Source organism: Canis lupus, chromosome 2, assembly GCF_048164855.1.
Source record: "Canis lupus baileyi chromosome 2, mCanLup2.hap1, whole genome shotgun sequence".
NCBI classification, from domain to species: Eukaryota; Metazoa; Chordata; class Mammalia; order Carnivora; family Canidae; genus Canis; species Canis lupus.
Genome location: NC_132839.1, coordinates 56,505,200 through 56,532,923, shown reverse-complemented (window position 1 = coordinate 56,532,923; position 27,724 = coordinate 56,505,200). Strand labels below are relative to the sequence as shown.

At 45.9% G+C, this 27,724-nt stretch overlaps 1 protein-coding gene across 1 annotated transcript; it reads left to right on the top strand.

The window, feature by feature from the left end:
- Nucleotides 1-27,724, top strand: BNC1 (basonuclin zinc finger protein 1). The gene is made up of 5 exons (XM_072801525.1): nt 1-105; nt 14,886-14,985; nt 17,083-17,318; nt 19,117-20,984; nt 25,479-27,724. The coding sequence occupies exons 1-5, from the start codon at nt 97-99 to the stop codon at nt 26,161-26,163; spliced, it is 2,898 nt and encodes a 965-aa protein (XP_072657626.1). The 5' UTR covers nt 1-96; the 3' UTR covers nt 26,164-27,724.

The following is a 27,724-nucleotide window of genomic DNA, read 5'->3' as shown; positions in this document are numbered from 1 at the left end:
GCTTGGATGCGGCGGCGCCCGCCGAGCCGGGGCGGACGCGGGGCGGCCCGGGCCGGGGACACGCGCCGGTAGCCCGGGCGCCGCAGCGGCCGCAGGATGGCCGAGGTAAGCGCGGCTCTCCCCACCCCCAACTCCCCGGGACGGGCGGCCCCCTCTGCGCGCGGGGCGGGGCGCGGGGTGCTGGCCCGGGGCGCCCCTCGGCCGGGCTCCGTGGGCACCGGGTGCGCGCCCGGGGCCACCTCGCGGGGCCACCTGCGCGGCGGGGCGGCCCTTCCCCGGGCCCGGCCCGCGGGAGCGTCTCGGGGCGCCGGGCCCCGTGGCCGCCCGACGGCCCGAGCTGCGGACGCGCGCGCGGACGAGGCGGGTTCCCGGCGCCCCCGGGGCGGCCTGGGCGCGTCGGAGGCGCGGGGTCCGGGCGGCACTAGGGACAGGCGCGCTCCCCCGCAGCGCCTCCGGGGCTCGTCCGAGGTGCTCCGCACGGTCTCTCCCCGGATTCTGTCTCTGGAGAGTTCTGGGCGCGCGGTCACCTCCAGGCACCCGAGAGGCTTGGAGACGGGCGCACGCCGGGCCCGGGGAAGCGCTGCGGAGCGCGGTGCGCACGGCCGGCCGCGAGAGCCCAGGGACGCGAGGGCCCAGGGACGCGAGGGGCGAGCGCGCGGACCGGCCGGGGCTGCGGACCTGCGGGCGGAAGCCGACTCCGCGCCGCCGCCAGCCCTTCCGCGGGGCTCCTTGACCCGCCCGTGCGCGGCGCCCCCAGGGGGCGGGCGGGCCTCGGGCGGGACGGGCGGGGGCCGCGCGGGGTCGGCTCCCGGGGGTTTAGGGGAAGGTGAAGGGGGGCGCGCCCGCCAGACCCCAGCCCCGCCGGCCGCCTGGCTTGGCATCAGCCGCTCCGGAGTTGTCAGCCAGATGTGACAAGATTGTGGAGAGGCGAGGGGAGGAGGAGATCTGATATTAATCAGCGCATAGCTCGGAGCCAAACTTTCTCAAATGCGGTGTAGAAACATGCTCTTCTCATTTAAGGCATTTCTTTGTGGCTGTGGGGCTGCCACCGGTCGCAGTTTGACAGTTCAATGGAATGCCAACTAGCAGCCTTAATTGTAGGAGTAAAATTGTGTGTGTTGGGGAGGGGGGGGTCAGACACTAAGGTTCAGTCATGTCCCCTCGTTTTATGGCCATGTTCACCGCAGTTCTCTGAAGACAAGGCATTTAAATCGGGCCAGACGCCTGGTCGCAGCCAGGCCTCTGCTGTTAACACTTAACGGGCCTGAAAGAGGCCCCACTGGTGTCCTGGGAATCCCTGTCAGTGCGAGAGTGAGTGTGAGTGAGTGTGTGTGTGTGCGCGCGGGCGTGCGTGCAGGGGAAGAAGACATGTGTTCCTGCAGCTTTGAGCCGCACGGCCGACCTAGCAACAATTTTTTTTTAATCCATTCTCATCAAAGTGACAAAGATTTTGGCTTGACAGTAAGCAAATTGAAAACCAGCATTTGGCAGATCACCTTTTCCCTTTCTTTCTGGCGCCTTTTCGTTCCTCGTTTATCGTTTTAATTTGCTATCCAAGTTCACGGAACCTTTTCATAAGATCCCTTAGACTCTTAGCTCACAACTATATGTTTATGCGCTAAAAGTTTTGCTCCATGATAAATATACTGGTTTCTCAATTGTCCCTTCCCAAATCCATTGCTATATATTATAAAGACCTCATTAAAAATGGAATAGGTCAAAATAAAATTTCCGTGTGTCATGTGGAACGACATGACCTCAGACGTGCCTGGTTGTCCAGGATTTGATTTTTGTTTTCAATGAGTGTGAAAAGATCACCATCATGTTTGCTCTGATAAATCTTGATAAATAGCTTTATCCTTTCTGGCAGACCTAGAAGAATAAGACGTGAGTCATTGTTTAATTTCTCATCTGATAGGTTTGCTAAATTTAATTTCACCAGGAAAGCATTAGGATTTCAACTCAACTGTTGGTTTGACCGTGTTCGTGTTGTAGCTCAATGCCGAGGAAGGTTGGCGGGTAAGCTCTTCTCTGGGCAAAAGTGCTGCTCGTGCTCTGGGAACTCATAATTATGTTCAGACATCTACATAACTTAATTTGGAAAATCATGTGTCCCTGTACATGCTATTCCATCAAGAACCGTCAGGATTTAGCCACACGCCCGTCCTCGGGTCAGAAAGTGATGAGCTGGGAAGGGTTATTTGGTCCTTGGTGTTCACTAGGATGAGGAACGAACATCTGTTTGCTCTGGTTATAATTCACATTAGAAATATTAACCAGCATGAGAATAATTCCTGTGAAAGTGCACAGTTTGCGTGGAGTGTTGTTTTTATTTATTTGTTCATTTTTTACATCTCTCTCCTGAAGCAGTGAGGCCTCCGTCCCAGGCTCTTATTCTGTATCTCAGAACCATCCGTGTGGAAAGAAGGTTGATCCACACCATTGGTTGAGAAAAGCTGTGCAGGTTTCCCTATGGAACAAATAATCATCGTCTTTTACACATACCATTATCATTTATGGATGCCTAAGGATAAATATAAACATTTTAAAAGTTTAGTTTGTCGGTAAAATTAAAGCACAGCATACGGGGTGAGGAGCAGTAGTGTCTTTTAGCCTCTGTGTATGGCTTTAGAAGTTATTTTGACAGTGGTCATTAAAAGAGTTGCCCCGAAGGTTCCACAAGGTAAATTACTTGCAGGAGGAGCATGCTTTATTCCAGGGTGAATTTTCACCTCTACAGATGTCATTTAGAGGGAGTTACTTTTGTCAGGAACAGCCCTGTTTAAAAAGAACTAGAAATACCCCAGGTGAGTTGAAATCTCACTGCTGAGCCACTTTTTTTTTTTTTTTTTTTTTTTGGATCAAGATTTAGAGATCCAATGATTTTTTTAGTTACCTTTTTTCTGAATATCCTACTACAGATTTTTTTATTATATTTATTTATTTACATATTTTATTTTTGATGCCTTATCTGAGAGATGTTAAAGATAACTGGGTTCGGCACAGAAGATACATCTGGAAAGTTTTGTGGGTTTTTTTTTTTTTCTTTTAAATTGGTTTCCACCTGAGAATGTTATTTCCTCTTATCTTGTCATCCTTTGAAGCCCTCTTCCCTGATTCTGGAAATTCTACATTTCCAGGATAGCCCCCTTTCTCTGCGTGGCCACTTGCCTATTTTATCCAGAAAAGAGTAGATCAAAACAAAGAGCAGACCTTGCTTTGCCATGGTCTGATTTAGAGACTTCTCAAACTTCGTAGGTTGTAGTAGGCAGAAGGGCTCTCTCATTCTCGGCCACGCTTGGGCTCGTTGTTATAAACCAGCTAAACGAATCATAGAAGTTTGCCTTGGGGGAATGATAATTTCACTCAGCTAATGTGGCGGGGAATAGTTGTCTTAGTTAAGGACAACTTTAATTCAGGCTGCTAGCTTTTTCTTGCATATGGTTACATTCATTTGTCTCCTCTTACAGATTACTTGTATGATCTTTCCACTCAGACAAACATCAGAATTATTTCCCAGCCCTACATACCAGCTTCCAGAAGCATCGTCTCTGTTCTGTAGCCCTCTGACTGTTAGTTGCATTATTCATGACAAAGGTAAAATTTTTATACGGACAACTCGAACGTTTCGTGATACACTACACTATGCTGGATTTCGAGACAGTGATCAGGATGGCGTAATTTGCTAACTCTGGTCTTTTTAAAAACTTCATTTTGAAAATCTAGGGTTGCTTTTTTTTTTCTTTACCCTTAGTTCTTGAAACTTTGCTCTCATTAAGTCCTTTAAAAAATATCTGCAAAATTTTACTTAGAAGTGTTCACAGTTTCATCATTATCTTGCAGCAGCAGCAGCAGAGGCAAAGTTGCACTGCTCGTGTAACTGGCCACCGTAGTTAAAATTATCCTAAAGTATAAATGTCTTTTTTGTGGGTTGGTTTTTGGTGCCCCCACCCCCACCACGGCCCCAGAGCTGACTTTGTTGCATTCAAACGTCCCTCCGTTTTTTGTTATCAAAAGTTTCTGAAGATTGCCTCTGAGATCCTCCCAAATTTAAGTTATAAAAGGAGAAAAAAAACATGTGTCCATATCATTTATACTTTCATATAGTTTTTTGTTGCTTTTAGGTTGCTTTTTTTTTTTTTTTTTTTTAGTGAAGAAGTATTTGGTTTGGTTCGTAAGGTACCATTTGGATATTTTTTACTTTTTGTGTTTTCCATTTTCAGAACTAATCGTTTTAAGAAAAAAAAGGCACAGCTGTTAAATTATTTTGGCACAGAGTTTCTACTTTGATTTATAGAGATCAAAAGAACAAGTATTTTCTCCACCATCCTCTTTGAACTGAGCAACAAGAGAACGAGGCAAGGGTGTCACGCGTACTTTCTACTCACAGGTAGACTTGGCCCAACATCTGTGCCCTGAGTTCTACCTCCCACCTGCCCCTCCTCTGCCAGACCCTTCTCCATGCTTTCATTCTTTTTTGGTCTCTCTTTTCATCCCCATGCGTGCAGTGAGAAAGCAGATTCTGTTCATTCTCTAGTGTTGTTTTTGTATCACAAATTATGCCTACCTGGTTTGGGAGGCTTTCCGGGTCCCTTTTTTCAACTGTGCTCGTGGTAAAGGGTGTCTGCCTGTTGTTGGGAATCCTGATGGTTCCATGAAGCCAGCAGAAAGACTTCTGGCTGCACATCTGGACAGCCCACGCCCATCTTACCCCGAGTTCCTCAATACCCTTGATTATCTGGTAAGCCTTTTTTAACCATTGATGTGTCCAAATCAAGATCCACGTAATGTCCCTACAGCATGCCTCTTAATCTATTGGTTTACACTTTTATCCTTGCAGTTTTTTATGAAAAAATCTGGGCCATTTGTTCTGTAGAATGCCCCCCAGCCTGGATCAATGATCGCTTCCCTCTGGTATTGTTGACATTGTGGCTATGCCTTGGTCCCTAGGAGTTGACTGAGGGGCTTGATCTATTTCAGATTTTAATGTTTTCCACAAGAACACGGCATCCGTAGTAGTACATACCTTTCCATCCAGAGGCAGATGACCTGACCGTCAACTTTCACGTTAGGGCTTGTGGAGTGGTGGTATTCTAATTCTTCATTTATTCACTGGACACTCCTGTAAAGGGAATCTCTGTCTCATCCATGGTTTGGTTACCCTGAAGTCCAGTTTGTATAAAAAAAAAGATATATACTTGATTCCTTCCCTCTGCTAGCGAGTTTGGGGAACAGTTCATTGTCTCCCTAGCATTCCTTAAAGGTGGCCAGTGAGCCTTTCATTTGTTTTTAGTATCCTTTGAATTGCTAGATTTTATTATAGTGAATGACTCACACTGATTTTTGACGAGCCATATTCTCTGCTCTGCTTTTCTTGACCAGTCGAGCTGTATGGCTTTCTTCCCCCAGTGAAGACACGCATGCTTCCCTAGGGCAGACACCAGGAGTTCCTGGTCTTTGTATCCCCAGGAGGCACCCTACAATTACCAGAACATAGTAGATGCTTTAAAAACAAATGAAAACCAACAACAACAAAAGCGATTTGTTAAAGAAATTGGTATCGTTTTTGTTGAACGGCTCGCAGAGGAGGATGGCAGGAGACAAATGTCTGGTCGTCTGGTTGTGTGTCTCTCTCTAGGCAGCCTTCACTGCAGTGCCACCTGCTGCCTCCCCTAGGAGGCCCTCATGGTCTTTCCCTTCTCTCTTTCCCCACTGGCCTTGTTGCCTGTCTGGCAAAGGGGGATACTATTTCCAGAATCCTAGTTGCTGTACCTCTGTGGATTCATATATGTAAGGAAAACTTAAAAATTGAAAGAAGTCATGGAAAAATGAGAGAACAGAAGGTAGGGAGAAAAAAAAAAAAAAACTAAGTCTCACAAAAGAAGTAAGAAGTTAGAAAAAGTGTGTAAGAGGTAGATACTGAGCGGCCTGAAGAGCAGTTTGGTAGAGCCCTCCTACCCTTGAAAGATGTGGTGTCCTGAACCATGAAGGCTGGCCCCGCAGTGAGAATGGGGTGACAGCTTCACTGCGGGAGAAACCAGGTCCTCACCCCACAAGTTGAGGATGGTCTGGTGCCTTAGAAGACATTGCGTATTATAGATCCTGAGTGGCAGTTATCAATTTGCACTACAGCCTCCCAAGACTTGAACATACTAAGGATTGTCTGTATCCACACTTAAAAATATAACTTAGAAACACTTGAAGCCATTTTATGCTATAGTTGGTGACTTAAAAAGTGATTTAGCAGATTGGGTCCTTTGATTTTGTTAGGGAATTAGAATTCTTACCACTGAGAATCTGGCACCGCCATAGACTCTGACTGAAGAGATGACTTCAGACTCTAAACATGGCCTTGATGGATTTCTGCTAGCCACTTTTCACATGATCTTCACATGGCCCTCTCCACAGCCAGCAGGACAATCAGTATGTAAATTAAGAAATACATTTGGCTGCTAGCAAAGCTCCTAACTAACAGTCATCATCCTTTTTGTGCAGCCTTCCTTAAGGCGTGACCTCAGAGTTGCCTTGTGGTCACAAAATGGAATCTCAAGTCCAGCCATCACGTTCTTGTTCCAAGAAGGAAGGAGGAGGACAAGCAAAGAAATCTCTCAGCTGAGTCAACTCCCATTTACAAGGAGCTTTCTGTAAAGCTCCACCTAGCAACTTCCACTTGTATACCACTGGCCAGTACTTAGTCACCTGGTCACCCACAGAGACTCAGAAAGGAAGATCAGGTGAAAGACTGTTGGGTGGGCATCTATAATTAGTGAGCACGGTGCTGCTGCCTCATTCATTCATTCAGTCTTCTCCAGTTCATCCTAGCAGAGGGCCTACAGAGTATCAGGCCCCCTGCTAGCTGCTGTGTGCTGGTTGGGGGTTCAGTGGGCTCTTTTAGGACTGATTCCTTGTGTGGCAACGTTTGTGGAGTTTCTGTGATAGGTATTTTTAGTAGCTCTGTCTCTGTAGAATCAGACCACCTGTGAGCCTTGTTGTGGGCCTTGTTGAGCCTTGTCACAACACTCCTATCGTACCGAGTGGTCTTTTCGGCTCCTGTGTATCCTCGTTAATATGGCTAATAGGCCTCTGAGGTCGGCAGAAACGGTTGCAGAATCAGCCTTGTTAGGCAAAGGTTCCAAGGCATGGATCTGAAGGTTTAATGGGAAGTCAGAGCTAAGTCACCTGAAGCCAGTTGTAGGTTTTACTGCATCCCAGAGAAAGATGTTCCCTGTGGTAAGGGGAAGCAAGCACAGGCTCCCCACTTCTGCATCCAGAGGTAATATTTTTAACACAGGCAAATCAAATGCATTTCATATCTTTTTATAAAGAATTACTTAGAACAAAATCCAGACTCCTTGGTCTGCCCCCCAAGATCCCACGCAGAATGCTCTCTGCTGCCTCTCAGACTCACATTTTCTGCCTTTAACCTCATTGAGTCACTATCTAGACTGGCTCTTTCTTCCCTGAGCACTCAGCCTCTCTTGTGCCTAAGGGCCTTTGCACTGACTGTGCCCTCTACCCTAAGACACTTCCTCCCTCTCCAGTTTTTCACTGGCTCCTTGGTGTCCCTTGGATTCAGTTCAAATGTCACCTCTTCAAAAATCTTGAGTGATGATCTCATCTAAGAGGTACTCACTTATGCCCCTACCCCTCCATGCCACCAAGTAAAATTGCTAGCTTAGCTTTCTGTTTAGTGTATCCATAGCACCACTAACTCTGAACTGATACTGCCTATTTTTTTTAAAGATTTTATTTATTCACGAGAGACACAGAGATAGAGAGGCAGAGATGCAGGCAGAGGGAGAAGCAGGCCCCATGCAGGGAGCCCGGCATGGGACTCGATCCCGGGACTCCAGAATCACACCCTGAGCCGAAGGCAGAGCTAAACCGCTGAGCCACCCAGGCTGCCCTGATACTGCTTATTGTTTATTCTCTGTCTCCTCTAGATTGTAAGCACCTGGACCAATGAGGGACCTCATTGGTGGTGTTCAACACCTTAACCCCCAGAGTGTAGAACAGTGCCTGGCTCATTAAAGTTCAGTAACATTTATTCATTTATTATAAATGAAGTTTCTTTACAGTGTGAAACTTTAATGCCCTGATCTGCAGAACATGGATGATGATGCCTGACTCAGAGTTTGCAGGAATTAAATGAAACCTTAAGTGTTAGCACCAAATACTGATATTTCAAGATATAACCTCTCTCTAGTACCCAAATTGGAGACTGCCCTGACAGCCGTGAGTTCCTTAGTTTCCTCATCCATAAAATGGGGACGGTAATGCCCTCCCTCCCAGGGAGGCGGTGATGAAGAAATGAGACCATGTAGGGGCATGCTCCCTGCAGTAGCTCACACCCAATTAAGTGCTCAGGAAAGCACACCAACCGTGTGACTTTGGGAACATTACTAATCTTCCATAAGTCTGTTTCCTGAAAAGAATGCCCTCCTCCCAGCCACGTGGTAAGCGTGAGACAAGAACACCTGTGAAGTCTCGCCACCATGTGGCAGGGCAGATTCTGGAAGAATATCTGGTCTCACCATTGGGCTCTGAAGTGTCCAGTAGAACTTTCTGGGATGGTGAGAGTGTTCTGTATCTCCAGCCATCTGGTACTGTAGCCACAAAACCACACATACCTGCTGAGCACTTGAAAGGTAGCTGCTGTGACCAAAGAATTGAACTATTTATTTATTTATTTATTGGAGAGAGAGAGTGTGTGAATGGGGTGAGGGAGAGAGAGAGAAGCAGATCCCCCTGCTGAGCAGGGAGCCCGATGCAGGATTTGATCCCAGGACCCTGGGATCATGACCTGAGCTGAAGGCAGATGCTTCACCAACTGAGCCACTCAGGAGCCCCAGAATTGAACTTTTAAATGTTTTATTCTTACTAATTTAAATTTAGCCACATGTGGCTGGTGGCTGCCGTGTGGGGCAGGACAGACTAAGTCACCTGAGAGTACAGAGCGGTCCAGCGAACACGCACGTCAGTTTTGTATCTGAGCCAGTTCACAAACTGCTCCTCTCAAAGCATCAACGCCGTGAACCTGGAAAACCCCAGAGGTCTTCTATAACTTTTCTCCCTCACCTTCCATTCAATCCCTAAGCCTACCCCCCTGAATTTATTATCCTCAGTGGTAGGAAAATACCTGCGTGTACCGGAGATTGGACCCTCAAACCTACCTAAAAACGAGGTCATAACTTTCCAGCTGAAGACTGCAAATAACAGACTCCTCTGGCACATACTAGGTGTGTCAGTAATTTCTGGATGGATGAAGGAACAGATGATCAAACCAGAATTTTGAATGTTGATTCGTAGCACATCAAAGTGACTAATAACAATTCGGAAATAGTCTGATTAAAATGAGTGCGTAAAAAGCAATAATCATGTCTTGATGAGTTCAGAATGTTGTAAACATCTGCTTTATGTTTCTAAAGAATGGAAGAAGTATTAGGATTCCAGAGGAAAGGATGTAAGTTTTAAGAGTTTTCCATATTGATTTGCATGAGTACTTTTCGTCCTGTAATTAGAATTTTTTGGTTTGATTTCATTTTAGAAGTTTTAATTTGTCTTTAGATAATGGTGCTATAATTTTTACCACATCGTGGAATTCTGATATGGGTGGAAAAACTCAAGGGCCTTAATATTGGAAGTTTTCTAAGGCACTGTAATTAGCTTTTTTAGCTCATAAATAATTCCTCTGAGATTTATTTCCATGGATGTTTAATGAGCTTTATTAAGCCTTATTCAAATAGGTTCATATAGAGCCACATGAATATTTCTTTTAAAACAGCATTCATACATTGAATTTATAGATAAAGCTGCTTAAAATTCTGTCCCCAAACTAGAAGCTGCTAAAGCTGCATAGTCTGTTTCAGTCAGTGGTCTCAACTTGAGACGGTCTTGCCCCACAGGCACTTGGAACGTCTGGGGAGATTTTTGGTTTTCAAAACTGGAAGAGAGAGAGGTGTTTCTGTGGTATCTGGTGGGTAGAGACCAGGGATGCTGTTAGTCATCCTACAATGCACAGGACAGCCACCACAAAGAATTATGTGACTCAAAATGTCAATAATCCTGGAGTTGAAGAAGCCTGAGTCAGGTATCAAGAGATACAGAAAAAGCAAGTTTCAATCCTAGGCTATGAAATGTGCTTGGGACTGACTGTACCCTGTGTGGTTTCATTTTGCTGGGCCTGAGATGGAATCACCCAGAGCTTCCTGGGGCTTTGCCCAAGCAAGAGCCTTTTAAGCAAAATCTTCAGGAAAAGAGGAAGTATGTGCTCAAGGACATCTCTCTCTGATTGAAGCAGGTCCTATTTTCTGAATAAATGAATGTGAATTTACTCTGAATGATTCCAACGTCTTGCTCCCAAACAACGAACAGCATCTTGGAGAACATGATCCAAAGAATTTTTTTCTCTTTTAAAAATTTCCTTTAAAACAGTCGTATTTATAAGAATGTAGGTTGTGAAATATTGCAGAGGCTGAGTATGGAGTATGGAGTATGCTGGTAGCTGTTGAGAATGCAGGTGGCTGGTCCCTCGGTCAGCTGGCGTGGAGAGTCTCAGGGATGTTTGGGAATCTGGACAGCATGTTAGGTGTGCTACAAACAAGGCGAAGGCTGCCTTTAACATTCTCATTGGGACCAGGTGTAATAGAAATTAAACTCATTTTTGTCCTTCCAATCAAGAGAACTATATCATTATGTGTGTAGAAATATAGATGTGTATTTTCATGTATTTAATACATTTGTATATGTATATAGAAGTAGAACCTTTATAACCAAAGTCTCTATAATTTCTGGCGCAGTATTTCTCAATCTTTTCCTCATTAGGAGACTAGAAATTTTCCCTCAGTTGTGCCTCCCACAGTGAGATTTTTAGTATGGTACCATATACTGTGTTTCTGTTCACGTGTGTGTATCTGCATTTTATACATAAAAAGAATATTTTTTCACCTCCCCCAAGAACTAGTTTTCACCCCATTGGGATGATATCACCCCGAATGAGAGTGCACGCATTATTACAGTAAGAAGATGTTGTAATCACAGGGAGCTCTTTGTAGGATATCCTATGGCTGAGCAAACACACCTTCTGCTTTCTGATACACGTTTGCTCTTTTCTGTTTTGTGATCCTTCCTGAAGGGATCTGGTAACACTGTTACTATCTGCTGCATACCTCATTTATGAGGAGCCCTGTTCCTTTACCTGAAAATCTTGCCCAGCTGCTCCATTCAGGCCCATTGTGATCCAGAAGGAGTCACAGCAATCAATTCAGGTAGATTTTAACCTCTATTGAAGCAAGGTCATTGATTTTTTTAAGACTTTATTTTTTAGAACACTTTCGGATTCACAACAAAATCGAAAGCAGAGATTTCCCATATACATCCTGCCTTGACACATGCATAGCCACCCCATTATCCACATCCCCCACTAGAGGGTACATCTGTGATAGCTGATGAGCCCACATGGACGTGTCATCATCACCTAAAGTCCATGGTTTACGTTAGAAATCACTCTTGATGTCATCTATCCGATGGGTTTGGAATGTATAATGACATGTATCCATCATTATAGCATCATACAGAGTATTTTCACTGCCCTAAAAATTCTCCGTGTTCTATGTCATCTCTGGCAAGCACTGATCTTTTTACTGCCGCCATAGTTTTGCCTTTTCCAGAGGGTCATATAGTTGTAATCATACAGTGTGTAGCCTTTTCAGATTGGCTTCTTTCACTTAGTAATATGCGTGTAAGTTTCCTCCAGGTCTCTTCATGCCTCAATAGCTCATGTCTTTAGTGCTGGGTAGTAGTCCAGTGTCTGGATAGACCACGGTGTATTTATCCATGCACCCACTAAAGGGCATCTTGGTTGCTTCCAAGTTTTGGCAGTCATGTATAAATGTGCAGGTTTTCGTGTGGACAGGCATTTTCAGCTCCTTTGGGTAAATACCAAGGAACATGATTGCTGGGTCATACGGTAAGAGTATGTTTAGTTTTGTAAGAAACCACCAAAGTGTCTTCCAGAGTGGCTGCACCATTTTGCCTCCCCACCAGTAGTGAGTGAGAGTCTCTAATGCTCTCCTCATGAGCATTTGGTGTCGTCAGTGTTCTGGACTTTGGCCATTCTAATAGGTGTGTAGTGGACCGGTATTTTTCAGTAATATTTCTATTGAGATATAATTTACTTACTATAAAATTTACCCTTATAAAGTATATAACTGAGTGGTTTCGCTATATTCACAGTTGTGCAACCATCACTACTATGTAATTTTAGAACATTTTCACCTGAAAAAGTAACTCTGGTCAAAATTTAAAACATCTGTGCTTCAAAGGACACATGAAGAAAGTGAAAAGATAATCCAAGGGCGGGAGAAAACATTTGCAAATCATCATCTGTTAAGGGACTTGTACTAAGAATATATAAAGAACTCTTAGAACTCAATGCTAAGAGACAAACACCCCAATTAAAAAATGAGCAAAGCATCCACATAGACATGTCCCCAGGGAAGACCTACAAGTAAATGGCCAATGAGCTCATGAAAAGATGCTGATCACCATTAGCCATTGAGGAAACGCACATCAAAACCACAGTAAGACACCACCCCATACCCAGTAGGATGTCTATTTCAAGACAGGAACAAAAGTGTTGGGAGGGATTTGGAGAAGGTGGAACCTTCCTACATTGCTGGAGTGGATACAAAATGGTGTGGCCACTTTGAAAAACTGACAGATTCTCAGGTTAAACAAAATTACTATACGATCCAGCAATGCCATTCTGAGGAAGACATAGAAATGAATACGTATGTCCACCATAGACTTACACACAGGGCTCCTTCTGCAGGTGATAGAAATGTTCTAAAACCAGATCATAATATTTGTACAACTCTGTGAATATACTAAAAATCATTGAGTTGGATACTTTGAGTGAATTGCATGATATCTGAATTGTGTATCAATTTAAAGCTATTTTTAAAAAGATGAAAACAGGGGCACTGGGTGGCTCAGTGGTGGAGCACCTGCCTTTGGCTCAGGGTGTGATCGAGGACTGGGATCGAGTCCCGCATCGGGCTCCCCACAGGGAGCCTGCTTCTCCCTCTGCCTGTGTCTCTGCCTCCCTCTCTGTGTCTCTCATGAATAAATAAATCTTTTTAAAAAAAGATGAAAACAAAAAAAACTAATATTCTGCTCCCACAGCCACCCATTAACATCCTTCCTCATCCCTGCCCACTCTGCACAGCACTGGTAACTGCCAGCTGGCTTCCAGCCTCAGTAGATTGGCCTCTTCTTGACGTTTCATGTAAATGGAGTCCTACCACCTGTGACTTTTTGTCCTTGGTTTATTTCACTAAGCATGTTTTCAAGATTCATGCATGCTGTAGCAATGTGTCAGTACTTCATTTTTTTTTACAGCTAAATAATATTCCATTGCATGGGTATGCCTCATTTTGTTGATCCACTCTTCAGTTGATGGACATTGGGGTTGTTTGCATTTTTTGGCAATTATAAATAATGCTGCTATGAACTTTGAGGTACAAGCTTCTATGTGGGCCTATGTTTTCATTTCTCTTGGGCACATACCTAGGGGCAGATTTGCTGGGTCATGTGACAACCCCTGTTTAACTTTTTGAGGAACTGCCAGACTGTTTTCCAAAGTGGCTGCACCATTTTACATTCCCATTGGCAACTGATTTTTAAGTGAAGACTAGTTATATACTTCTTAAAGTGAGTTTGCCAAGTCCCAGGACAGAATCTCCCCTTCCCTGTCCCCACACAAGGCCACAGAATCCTTTAATTGATAGGTGGAGGTTCCCCACCCCAAACCACACACACACACACACACACACACGCACACACACACACACACACACCAGTTTCAGGGCTCTTCTGAACTGTGTAGATTCCACCCAGTGGCTCTTCCCAGGAGCCTCGTGGATGCAGCCCTGTGAGAGCTCTTTCTCTTTAATAATACATACCATTCTTCAGACCTCTCTACTCCCTTTGGAGGAATTCATCTCAAAAATATATGGGAAGCTTTGTTCTTAATACCAGAACTTAGCTGACACGTACCTCTCTGGATTCTCTTTCAGCCGTGTGAACTTGAACATGCAGCTGGGTGAGCGTGTGGGCTGCCAGCCTGGCTGGGCCTCAGCAGCCACCGCGTCCAGTGGGTAGAACCGGGGGGGATCGGCCACGGCATGTCCTCCGTCTGTGTGGACTTTGAGCCTTGACCATGTATTGGGGGATAACCACGTCCACATTTGGATAATTCTCCATTCATATCACTCTTGTTCACTTGTTTCAGGATGGCCCCTGTATAACTTTCAGGGGTGACTGCTTCGGTCAGCTTAGAGGTCAGTGAAAATGTGACTGCTCATCCTGTCTGTACTCTTAATAACAAGCAAAGGGGCACCTGGGTGGCTCCGTGGGTGATGCATCTGCCTTCAGCTCAGGTCACGGTTCTGGGGTCCTGTGATAGAGCCTCAGGTCAGGCTCCCTGCTTAGCAGGGAGTCTGCTTCTCCCTCTGCCTCTCTCCATTCCCCAACCGTGCTCGTGCATACACGCTCGCTCGCTCTCTCTTTAATAAATAAAATCATTTTTAAAAAATAACAAGATATTTCCATCTAACTCATATTCTTTTCTTAGAGAACATTGTGATGCTCCCCAGCCTGCTCGCACCCCCTGAGCAGCAGTGGGAGGTGTTTGCCCCCCCAGGGCCCTGGGCCAGCTGCTCTTCTTCCCAGGGAATAGGGTCCCCCCTCCCGAGGATGGCCCAGTGTGGGCTCACGGTGTTCCACGAGTGTTCCTGCATGGAGGCCCACATCTTGTTTTGTAAGCCCCGCCCAGGTTCTGTACATCACTCACATCCTATGAATGACCTTGTTCTCTTTTGCAGGCTATCAGCTGCAGTCTGAACTGCAGTTGCCAAAGCTTCAAACCGGGAAAGATAAACCACCGTCAGTGTGAGCAGTGCAGACATGGATGGGTGGCCCACGGTAACTTTGTTTTTCCTCCTCCCTCAGCCTCTCCTGTGCCCTCTGAATAACTTAGAGTAATTGGGGAATGGATTTAATGATCTGAGAATGACAGATGACACTTATGTGTTCCTGCCCTTGCCAGCTAACAGGCTAAGAGCTTTATATACGTTCCCATTTTGAATTGTAACAATTCCATGGGACAGGTGAGGTCTTAGCTCAATTCAGCAGATGGTAGAAACTGGTACTTCAGGTATCCCCGGGTGGCTCAGCAGTTTAGCGCCTGCCTTTGGCCCAGGGCGGGATCCTGGAGTCCCGGGATCGAGTCCCGCGTCGGGCTCCCGGCTTGGAGCCTGCTTCTCCCTCCTCCTGTGTCTCTGCCTCTCTCTCTCTCTCTCTCTCTCTCTCTCTCTCTCTCTCTCTCATAAATAAATAAATAAATCTTTAAAAAAAAAAAAGAAAAAGAAACTGGTACTTCGATCCTGTCTTCTGTGGTGATAGAAATGTCCTGTGGTTGAGATGTCTGGGTGACTCAGCGGTTGAGCATCTGCCCTCGGCTCAGGCTCAGGGCATGATCCTGGGGTCCTGGGATCGAGTCCCATGTTGGATTCCCCATGGGGAGCCTGCTTCTCCCACTGCCTGTGTCCCTACCCCTCTCTCTGTGTCTCTCATGAATAAATAAATAAAATCTTTAAAATGTGGTGTGGTCAGTGCACTAGCCTGCAGGATTGCTAGGCAAAATTCAGAATGCTCAATTAAATTTAAATTTCAGATAAACAAGAAATAACTTTTTAGCCCAAGTATGTCCCAGTGATTATTTTTAGTATAAATATATCCCATTTATTCACTGTTTACATGAAATTTATGCTCACACTTACCTGGGCATCCTGTATTTTTATTGGCTGAACCCAGTAATCCCACACGAGCCCTTGTGGCTGCCATGTACTTGAAATGTGACTCTGAAGAACTGAATTTCTGATTTTAGTAATTTAAGAAAGAAAATAATTTAATAAGGTAAAAATAATCCAAAATTTAAAATGTAATCAATTTACCTAGCCATGTGTGGCTGAAGACTGTCGCATTGGATGGTATGGGTTTTGGTGGTTAACCACCGGACGCGGTGTAGGAAGAGGCACAAACCCAGATGCATCAGATCCCCAAGACTGCGTTCTTCACCAACAGACCCCGTTCTTTCCGATTTAAGCCTTTTGGTTATGTAGCTGCCACCTTTGTGTTTATGCCTTTTCCTTGCACCTGTCCTATGCGGGGCTATTTTTTACTCCATAGGGCCGGGGAAGGAAGAAAAGAAGGGTCTCAGGCCAGTCCATCTTATTTTTAGAAGTTCCTGTGAGTAACGTAGAGCCTGATAGCCTGATTGTTAATTATTTGCATATTCCTGGGTTTTTTTTTTTTTCTGTTTGAACACATGATTGAGAGCTTGTGCTCGCCTGCTGCCTAGGTAGCATTTCTTTGAGAAGTAAAAATCCTTTAAAAGGGTATTTCTTGGGATCCCTGGGTGGCGCAGCGGTTTAGCGCCTGCCTTTGGCCCAGGGCGCGATCCTGGAGACCCGGGATCGAATCCCATGTCGGGCTCCCGGTGCATGGAGCCTGCTTCTCCCTCTGCCTGTGTCTCTGCCTCTCTCTCTCTCTCTCTCTCTCTGTGACTATCATAAATAAATAAATTTTAAAAATATATTTAAAAAAAAGGGTATTTCTTGGGGATCCCTGAGTGGCTCAGCAGTTTATCACCTGCCTTCCGCCCAGGACGTGATAGTGGAGTCCTGGGATCGAGTCCTGCCTCGGGCTCCCTGCATGGGGCCTGCTTCTCCCTCTCTCCCTCTCTCTCTCTCTCTCTCTCTGTGTGTGTTTATCATAAATAAATAAATAGTATTTTTGGGGACGCCTGGGTGGCTCAGTGCTTGAGCGTCTGCCTTTGGCTCAGGTCATGATCTCGGGGTCCTGGAATTGAGTCCCACATCGGGCTTCCTGCAGGGAGCCTGCTTCTCCCTCTGCCTGTTCTCTGTGTCTCTCTTTGTGTTTCTCATGAATGGGTGAATAAGATCTTTAAAAATAAAATAAATAGAAATAGAAGAGTATTTCTTCAATTTGATCTTTCAGCCCTGAGCAAGCTGAGGATCCCCGCCGTGTATCCCACAAGCCAGGTGGAGATTGTCCAGTCCAACGTGGTGTTTGATATCAGCAGCCTCATGCTCTACGGGACCCAGGCCATCCCTGTTCGCCTGAAAATCCTATTGGACCGGCTCTTCAGTGTATTGAAGCAAGATGAGGTCCTCCAGATCCTCCATGCCTTGGACTGGACCCTGCAGGATTATATCCGGGGATATGTGCTGCAGGTACAGGAAGCGTGGCCACCGTTGTCCTGGAATGTCTTCTCAAATGCGTGTGCGTAGGACTGCTATAACCCCATTGCTGTAGCCGTTGGTGGGCATCCTTTTCTAGCGGCTGAAAAACCCCCACCTTACATTCTGGGGAAAATCCAGTGTTTTCCTCAAGATACCTGTGAAACCTCCAGACATGTGCTGTTTATTTACATATTCTCCGATTTGGGCATCACTAAGCCAGCTCACCCACAGGAAAGCCTTTGCCCCGTGTTACTATCCGCAGGCCACCGCCTGACACAAGACACCGTCTGTGCCAGGTTTTCATGAGGGTGTGGGGTGAGAAAGGAGCGTTCCAGAACCACACAGACAGCTGCAGTTCATGCCACCCTGTTGCTGGCCTTCCTTCCCAGGCTCCATCATCCTGGGATATGTCTGTGTTCCGGTTCCTGCTCATTTTCTTTCCTTGCATCCCCTTTGGCCTCTCCGTGTGTTCTCTGCATCCCTCCTTTGTGCCTTTCACCCCTTGTCCTTCTTGTTATTTTGCAGAGTAGTCTTACCTCCTTCTAGTCCATGTCATGGGGTCACAGCCACAGGCAAAGAACTTGTTTCCTGGTATGAATTCTATCATTTCTCTGACGTAGGAAGCAGCTACAACTTTTTTTTTTTCACCCTTCACACTACACTTGAAAATGTTAAAGTTTCAATGACGCGGGATGAATCTACTTCTAAGACTGATAATATACACTTCATTTTGACTCAGGTTGGCCATGTCACCAACACAAACACTTAATCTTTTGTCTCACAGGGCAGGTAAATTCTCTTCATTTTCCACTCAAAAAGCCAGAGGCACAGAGTGCTTCTAAATCCTGGCCAAAGTCAGACCCAGGATTTGAACCCATTTCTTTCTAACTCTAAACCCCACAATCATTCTGTGGAGGCCTATTTGCTCACCTCAGGCGCAGGACCCCCAGCAAGCTAGAAGCAACCTTTTATGTAGAGTAGCATTATGATCTTACATTATGACATAGATCAATATTTAATGATCCTAATAATCTTGCTTTCTAGTGTTAGGATTAAAAATATGGAATCAATTACCTTGAACCTCTAGTGCATCAAAAATTTATGATGTTACATCCCTCATCATCTTCAAAACTCTTCCATGCATTGTGAAAAATCTCAGTAGGCCATCAAATACATGTTCTGTGATAAAATATTTATTGTAGTTTTGGGAAAAGTTAGGCCTTGCTAGAGTTTGAAAGATCTCCAACGCTCCAGTGTAATTACAGCTCTGCTTTGTGAACACGGGCAGTAGATCAATACAGGTTCATTTGTTTTCTGATGTTAGTTGCTGGGGAAGATTATTAAACTTGCAGCAAATAAATACTTGAGCTCTGCCTGGGTCTGACTGCTCCGTCTCTACTTCCTAGATAAAGAAGTTACTATTGTACAGATGATACATATTTTCATTTTAGTGGGGAAAATTATTACACCTAATGCAAAACAACCAATTGCTTTGAAATAAGATGGAAAATAATCACCAAATTTCCTTCAGGCTTGAGTAATATTTTATTTCTCTCTTTTAGAGCACCACTTACATTTGTATGGTTTATTTCCTGCACAGGGTTTCTGGCCTAGGAGATTAGCGTGAGTGGGGGCTAAACTCTACAAGCCCTGTGCGTGTCCAGAGGGGGTGTTTTGCACAGAGGTGCCCTGTGGGGCTAGTGAAGGCCCTGACCATGTGACTCTTTCTAGCGAAGAGGGTCAGGAGTAGTAAATTAATTGCACTTTTTGATTCTGGTTTGGGTTTTAGGATGCATCGGGAAAGGTGCTAGATCACTGGAGCATCATGACCAGTGAGGAAGAGGTGGCCACCCTGCAGCAGTTCCTTCGTTTTGGAGAGACCAAGTCCATAGTTGAGCTCATGGCAATCCAAGAGAAAGAGGAGCAGTCCATCATCATCCCACCGGCCACAGCGAACGTGGACATCAGGTCTTTCATCGAGAGCTGCAGCCACAGGAGTGCCAGCCTCCCTACTCCTGTGGACAAGGGCACCCCCGGCAGCCTGCACCCCTTTGAGAACCTCATAAACAACATGACTTTCATGCTGCCTTTCCAGTTCTTCAATCCCATGCCTCCCACGCTGATAGGATCGCTGCCTGAGCAATATGTGCTGGAGCAGGCGCAGGACCAAAGTCAGGACCCCAAACAGGAAATCCATGGCCCTTTCCCCAGCAGCAGCTTCTTAACTTCCAGCTCCACCTCATTTCAGACTGAAAAGGAGCCATGTCTAAACTGTCCAGACACGATTACTAAAAAGGAAGACAGCTCCCACTTAAGTGACTCCAGCTCATACAACATCGTCACCAAGCTTGAGAGGACACAGTTGTCCCCCGAGGCCAAGGTGAAGTCAGAGAGGAACAGCCTGGGTCCAAAGAAGGGCCGAGTATTCTGCACGGCGTGTGAGAAGACCTTCTATGACAAGGGCACGCTCAAGATCCACTACAACGCTGTCCACCTGAAGATCAAGCACAAGTGCACCATCGAGGGGTGCAACATGGTGTTCAGCTCTCTGCGGAGCCGGAACCGCCACAGCGCCAACCCCAACCCGCGGCTGCACATGCCCATGAACAGAAACAGCAGGGACAAGGATCTCAGGAACAGCCTGACCCTGGCTGCCTCGGACAGCTACGAGCGCCCCGGCTTCGCGGTGACCTCTCCGGACTGCAGGCCTCTGCCAGGCTACGCTGCTCCGGGGGACGGTGCCACCGGGGGCCAGCCAGCCTTCCCGAGCATCGGCCAAAATGGAGTACTGTTCCCCAACCTGAAGACCGTGCAGCCGGTCCTTCCTTTCTACCGCAGTCCAGCCACTCCGGCCGAGCTAGCCAACACCCCCGGGGGGCTGCCTTCTCTCCCTCTCTTGTCCTCTTCAATCCCAGAACAGCTGGTTTCCAGCGAAGGGCCATTTGAGGCCCTTCCCAAGAAGAAATCCCGCAAGTCCAGCATGCCCATCAAAATCGAGAAGGAGACCGTGGGAATAATTAACGACAAGAGGCATGCTCTCAGCTCAGATGAGGATGTGCCCCTGCAGGTGGCCAGCGAAGACGAGCCGGAGGCCTGCAGTCCTCGGTCAGACAGGCCACCCGAGGAGCGGCACGCACAGGCAGGAGGCCCCGGGAGACCCCTCCCGGCAGGGGACAGGGTCTGCCGCCTAGAATCAGGGATCGAGTTGAGCAGAGCCATCTGCAGGACCCCTGAGCAGGCCACGCAGCACTCAGAGAGGGAGGCTGAGCAGAAGGCAGCAGTGACCGCAGTGCCCAGGGAGATCGAGAGTGGTGGCCGTGAGCTTCAGCTCACACCTGGGCCAGAGCCATGTGTCCCCTTTCCTGACTACATCAAACTTCAGCAGCGCCTGCTGGCCGGTGGGCTCCTCAGTGCTCTGTCCAACAGAGGGATGGCTTTTCCTTGTTTCGATGATTCTCAAGGGCTGGACCACATGGGTCAGCACACGTTGGGAAGGCAGAAGGAAGAGAATCGCTTCCAGTGTGACATCTGTAAGAAGACATTTAAGAACGCTTGCGGTGTGAAAATGCACCACAAGAACATGCATGCCAAAGAAACGCACGTGTGCACGGTGGAGGGCTGTAAAGCCACCTTCCCTTCTCGCAGGAGCAGAGACAGGTAAGACATCTATTGGCAAGCATTGCTTCTAAAGCAGGGATGCTTAAACTTTAATATGCATCTGCGTCACCTGGAGTTTGTTAAAACACATACTTCTGAGCCCGGCCCAGAGTATTTCTGCTTCATCAGGTTTGGGAAGAGGCCTGAGAGTTTGCATTTCTGAGTTCCCAGGTGATCTTGCCCTTGCCATCCATGGTTTGAGAAACACCGTTCTGTAGAATATTCAAATTTTCCATTCCAAATATAAACTCATTTGGCCACAAAACCCGACCCAAAATTACATGAAGCTATGGGTTGTCTTTTTTCTTAAATCTCCCTTTGTGTGAGTTTTTTATTATATATTCATTGCAGAACTACTAATGGATTTATTACAAGGACAGGAACAAAATATTACAGTTTATGCATTATTTGCCTTCCTAAAGTCTGAGACACTCTGAATTCAGAAACACATCTGGCACAGATGGTTTGGAATAAGGAATTGTGAACTAGGCTCACGTGAAGGAGAGGTTAAATCATCACCATAGCTTCCCAACACTTGCCTAACATTTCATTTTGTGATACGAAGCCCATCAAATGAAACCTTTTCTCTTATGTCTGGTTAACCAGCTATACTCAAAAGGAAGAATGACTGCGTGGTTGGGGAATTTTTAATAATTAAGATATAAGAGCAAAGGCACTTATTATTAGCATGTTGCTTCAAGGGTTTGTGATGTTGGTTGAAAGATGAGAACTGTTTGGGTGCCAGCTGTTGGTGAGCCTCACACAGCGTCAACCTGTTTGCCCAGTGCCCAGGCAGACAGTGTATCTCATCACTCTGGGGACACAACATTGGCATTACTGTCTTGCTTGTGCCTCTCTTCATGAACTTAGTCACAACCCCAGCCTGTGAACGGAAGCACACACATAACTCAGAGGTGACCCCAGAAGGCTTAATGGAAGGACTAGCTTTCTGACGAAATGCACTGGTTCACGGAATAGTAAAATGTTCCATTTGCTCAAACAAGCTTGACTTGAAACAATTCAGCATCCCCATGACCTTAGTCCAACCTCTAAGATGAAATTCATTAAGAAGGTGGAGATGAACAGACTGCCATACACATTTCTGCATAGGGCTCATAAGAACATATTCGCATTGAGCAAAGAGGATAGAGCATGAGTGATATTGGTTAAAACTCCAGCTTCTGTTGCTGGCATATTGAACCAAACCACCAGGATCCCCTGATTTGCAAACTCATCCTTCTCCTTCATCCTTCCAAAAGGAGGGTTTGTTCATGGACAAGCTGTGATGTTGAAAAAGAGATAGTCCTATCAAGCACATTATCCTTGACAGTTAAGATAGTGTTGTGGCCTACAATGTTGCACTAAATTAGAAGGCGTATTGAATTTAACATATTATACCTTCATTTTCTATTTATTTTTTCACGTAATTAATATTTTCCTATATTCTGGACATAATATATTGTGGACACCAGCCTCCTCCCCCCACTACAGGAAAGCATCTTGAATTCTGAATCTAAACTACAAATTCTGGTGGTCTGGAACTTGGAATGCATTTTTAACTAGAATCGGATTAATATGGCACCATTTTTAAAAGAGCTTTGTCGACAGACTGGGGGCCACCATCCTGTCTCTGGGTCAGCGATAAGAACTGTGTTGTTGGGATAGCTATCCTCCCCTCTGGACTCTCAACAGCAGTCACTAGGACCACTCAGAAAGGGGCTGGGATAGCACCCTGGATGCTTAGTTAGCCAAAAAATACTTAAGAACTTTCTGTTAGTTGCTGTAGACCCTGCTCGCAAAGGCCAGTGGGGGAGACAGAGCAGTAAAGAGCAGAGACTGAATGTAGTGGCTGCTGTAATGAGAGAGACTCTGACAGGTTGCTGTGGGCACATACTGGCAGCCCCTGACTAGACTCTTTGAGAAGTTAGGGAGGGCTTCCTGGAGGAAGGGGCATGACTAAACCAGCAGCTCTCAGACATTTTGGTCTCAGAACCCCTTTACAAATTCTTAAAACCCCAGGACCCTCAAGAACTTTTGTCTGTTTGGGTTTATAAGTATTGATGTTTACCGCATTAGGAATCAAAACTGGGAAAAAAGATTAGTATTCATCTCATCATTTAAAATAATAAACCTAAAAAATAAATAAAATAAAATAAAATAATAAACCTATTATATGTTAACATACGGAACATTTAATGAAAAATAACTCCGTGTTCCAAAACAAAAAGTCAGTGAGAAGAGTGGCTTTGTTTTACATTTTTTGCAAATCCCTGTAACGTCTGGCTTAGCAGAAAACAGCTGGCTTCTCACATGGGCTTCTGCATTCGACCTGTTCCAATACCACATGTCACGTAGCCTCTGGAAAACCACGGTATGCTCATGAAGGAATGATGGTGAAAAAGGCAAATAATGTCTTAGTATCGTTATGAGATGAGCTTTGACTTCAGGGCACCCCTGAAAGCGTCTCAGGGACCTTGAGGGGTGGCCAAACCACACTTTGAGAACCACTGGTCTTAACGAGGCAGAAACAGGGGAGCAAGAGGGTGTGGGGTTAGGGATGGAAGACTCAGGGCTCACACACACACACACAAACACGGGCAACAGGCACGGCATTAGCAGTCCTGGACACAGGAAGCCTGGGATGTGGTCCAGAGGGTTTTGCAGCTGTGGTCGTCCCTGGTTTTAGGGGATGTGGCACCCAGGAAATGCACCTAACCCTCCAAGGCTTAAGGAGAAGGCTGGAGGACGCCAAGGGCTCGCTGTCAGTGTTCATGGTATACCCGGGCCCAGAGCTTTGCTTTGTTGCAACAGGGACTTTCCTTTGCAAGGTTCCAGGAAACCTGTCTGTCTGACTTTTTTTTTTTTTTCAACCACTCTTATGTGCTGGGACCTGCGTGTCAATCTAGTGTCTGGTTTTCTGCCGACATATACCTGCCGCTTCCACCCAGAACGCTGACATAATCACAGGGCAGAGCTGCTGTTGATAAGAGTTGTTTGCAGAGTGGGTGATCTGGGAGAACAGTTCTGATTATGTCCAGAAAAAGAATGTAAGGCCTAGAAGAGACACGTCGAATAGCAAATGTTAGACGTTTTATGAAATAAGATTAAATTTCCACCCGCCCTACCTCCTACTGTGTCTTTGAGGTTGCGAAGAGAACACTCAATTCTAGTTATTTTGGTGGAGGTCCATTCCCCACCACCCACCACCAACCACCCCCCCATGTGGTCCTAGCATGCATCTCATCTGTACCGATAGCGAGAGGTTTCTTCGCTGTTGGGAATCATTTTCTTATATTGTCTTTAAGCTTGTACTCCTATAGGAAGGGCTATTTTTGCCGGTCAGAAGTCGGCAGGGGATCTCTGAGCAAGGCCGAAATTGATTTACAAGTTACATCCAAATGATATTGTGTGAGCAAGAAGCATATGTCATAATGGATACTCATTATCTGCCCTTGAGGAGTAATCATTGGGTAGAAGATTGGTGGTGTGTTCAGTGCTGCATTTGCAAAACTCCCGTCTGGTTTCTAGTGAAACGTTGCAAATATGAACTGAACCTAAATTCTCACTCGCTCTCTCTCGCTCGCTCTCTCTCTCACACACAATTTGTAGCCAGTCAGATTTTCTCACCTATAGCACTTCTGTGGTGATGTGAGAGCAAATGCTGTAAACCATGACACAAGCCATATAGAAAACTAAATTTCCCAGTAGCCACGTTAAAATATAAAGAGACACAGGTGAAGTAAGGATTAATTATGTATTTTGTTCCATTCAGCGTATCCAAAATATTATCATTTCTTTTTTTTTTTTTTTTTTTTTTTTTTAAATTTTTATTTATTTATGATAGTCACACAGAGAGAAAGAGAGAGAGGCAGAGACACAGGCAGAGGGAGAAGCAGGCTCCACGCACCAGGAGCCCGATGTGGGATTCGATCCCGGGTCTCCAGGATCGCGCCCTGGGCCAAAGGCAGGCGCCAAACCGCTGCGCCACCCAGGGATCCCAATATTATCATTTCTGTCTATGACATATCCATGCGTCAGGTGCTCACTAGACACATAGGGGTAGCTCTCCTACTGCCACACTGGAATATAATTCTTGGTTTCATTGTAAAAAGTCCTTTGCTTAATTCCTTATTGTGACCATTTCTCTGTGAGATCCCCTGGTTCCAGTATCCCAGGGGAATTGAGCTAACTGAAGTAAGCTGGCCATTCTCTGTAGATGAGGTATGGGAAATTATATGTCTGTCACATGGTAGAAATTAAGAATACATATTCCCGTCTTCTAGACTATAGGCTTTCCTGACCAGTGCTACCTTTTGACAGGGACTGAACAGCACTGGATCAGTGTCCACCGACATGCATTCCATCCCACTCTCTCTAGGGTCGCTTCTTCCACGCCACAAGATTTTTCTGGTATCTCCCTAGCGTCTCCCCGTTGAATGATGACTGTTTTTACAACTGCCCAACCCATTGCTAACCATCTTTTCACTCTTGTAGACACAGTTCAAACCTAAACCTCCACCAAAAAGTGTTGACCCAAGAAGCACTGGAGAGCACCGAAGACCATTTCCGTGCAGCTTACCTTCTGAAAGATGTGGCAAAGGAGACCTACCCGGATGTGGCTTTCACTCAGCAAGCCTCCCAGACATCTGTCATCTTCAAGGGAACGAGTCGGATGGGCAGTCTGGTTTACCCAATCGCCCAGGTCCACAGCGCCGGCCTGGAGAACTACAACTCTGGTCCGCCAAGTGAGGGCACCATCTTGGATCTGAGCACTACCTCAAGTGTGAAGTCAGAGAGCAGCAGCCACTCCTCTTGGGACTCAGATGGGGCGAGTGAGGAGGGCACCGTGCTCATGGAGGACAGTGATGGGAACTGTGATGGGCAGAGCTTTGTCCCCGGGGAAGATGAGTACCCCATCTGTGTCCTCATGGAGAAGGCTGACCAGAGCCTTGCCAGCTTGCCTTCTGGATTACCCATAACGTGTCACCTCTGCCAAAAGACGTACAGTAATAAAGGGACCTTCAGGGCTCACTACAAAACTGTGCATCTCCGCCAGCTTCACAAATGCAAAGTTCCGGGCTGCAACACCATGTTCTCATCCGTTCGCAGTCGAAACAGACACAGCCAGAATCCCAACCTGCACAAAAGCCTGGCCTCCTCTCCCAGTCATCTACAGTAATATGATGGTGGCCCAAGCACACTAGGATAAGTGTTCACCACAGTTCAGGAATAGTCCAAAGAAAGGTCTCTAATTTTGTTCATTAGCACCCTTGAGGCAAGCCAGGCAAAACATCTTTGGGTTAACTTGATAGTCTCGTGTGGCAAGGTTGAGCAGAAGACAAGCCTTGTTGGAAGTCAACTTTGGGGCAGTCCTTCCTATTATTTTTCTTAGTCTAAGGGGTTTTTTCCCCTGACATAACAAAAACTCACAGAAACACGGTTTTTCCCACATTTGTTTACACATTCCCTGGAATTGTTCCGGGGCTGCAGATGGACGATGGGGCCCAGGACCTTGGGGCAGCTTGACGTAGGCCTGCAGTGTGAAGGGTCAGGGGAGCGCCCTGGAGAAGCAGACTGCCAGCACGGGTGAGGAGCCAGTCCCAAATATCACATTTTTCAATTCCTGCTTTTAATGAGTCTGAAATCCAGACTCGGGTTTGGGAAAGTGACTTTTTGAGACTGTTTTGCCTCTGTGGAGTGGAGAATTGCTTTTATTTTTTTTTTCCCCCTTCAGAGGTCTGGTGGACCTCTAGGAGTTCCCAGAAGAAGCAGGTGGGCTTCCAGCACATAGGAACCAGGATGTTACCAATGCTGTCTGTTCCCGCTGGGTAGCGGGAGAGATTTCATGCACTTAAACATAGCAGTCTTCAATTTAATTTAAAATAGTTTTGATAATATTTAATTTGTGTTTGTTACATGAGTAGTTGGGGTGAGTGCAGATGTGTCACAGTATGACCTCTGGGTCTCTGCTGGAGAGCAGATCAAGGGTCAGCCTGAACTTCAGAACGCTGTCTGTGTCCATTCAGTGAACCTCAGAGTCTGGTCATTTCAGTCCCCTGTGGTTGGAGTGCAGGCGTGATCGTGGCAGGACATTTGTAAATACTCGGCTGAAGCATCTAGAGAATGTGGCTCTGACCGTTGGGTATCTTCAGAATCACTGGGTCCCTCAGTCCTCATCCTTTTATACACGTGTAAGGTTAGGATAAACTTTCCAAGTTACACGATAGAAGAATAATAGGGCGTTACTGCTATACTGTACGTCTTAATATTTAACTTATTCTGAAATGTACCCCACACCATTGTACACATTTGCTGTTTGTAGAAAGGAAGTTTCATCGGTCCTGTAAAAAGAGACCATCTCTTGAAATTTGGCATTTATGGTACTCGGAAAGCCTGTGGCAGGGAGAGAGAAATTGGCTTTGTATTAAGACTTCAGGTTCACCTTCTTTTAAACTTACAGTTAAAGTAATGAAAAACACCCTCAAAGAGAATCGGAGGTTATATGAGAGAGATTATCCTCCGCAAATGCTGACAACCTGTTGTGGATTGTTTCAACATTTTTTAAAAAATAAATGTGACAACCCTTGGTCTCTGCTTAAAGTGAGATGTATCTTTCCACTGTTTTGTTACTCAGCTGTTTATTATTCCAGTTTCCCCCAAAGTAGCACAATTTGTATACAAATGAGTTTTCTATGACTTAATAAAAATGTATGCCACACGTTTTTGTTTAAAAAGGCAAA

What these genes read in the sequence shown, in the direction of transcription:
- BNC1 (XM_072801525.1), top strand. An exon ending in TCCGGGGATATGTGCTGCAG is followed by an intron (nt 17,319 to 19,116) that starts GTACAGGAAGCG and finishes TTTGGGTTTTAG; the next exon opens with GATGCATCGGGAAAGGTGCT. An exon ending in TCTCGCAGGAGCAGAGACAG is followed by an intron (nt 20,985 to 25,478) that starts GTAAGACATCTA and finishes TCACTCTTGTAG; the next exon opens with ACACAGTTCAAACCTAAACC.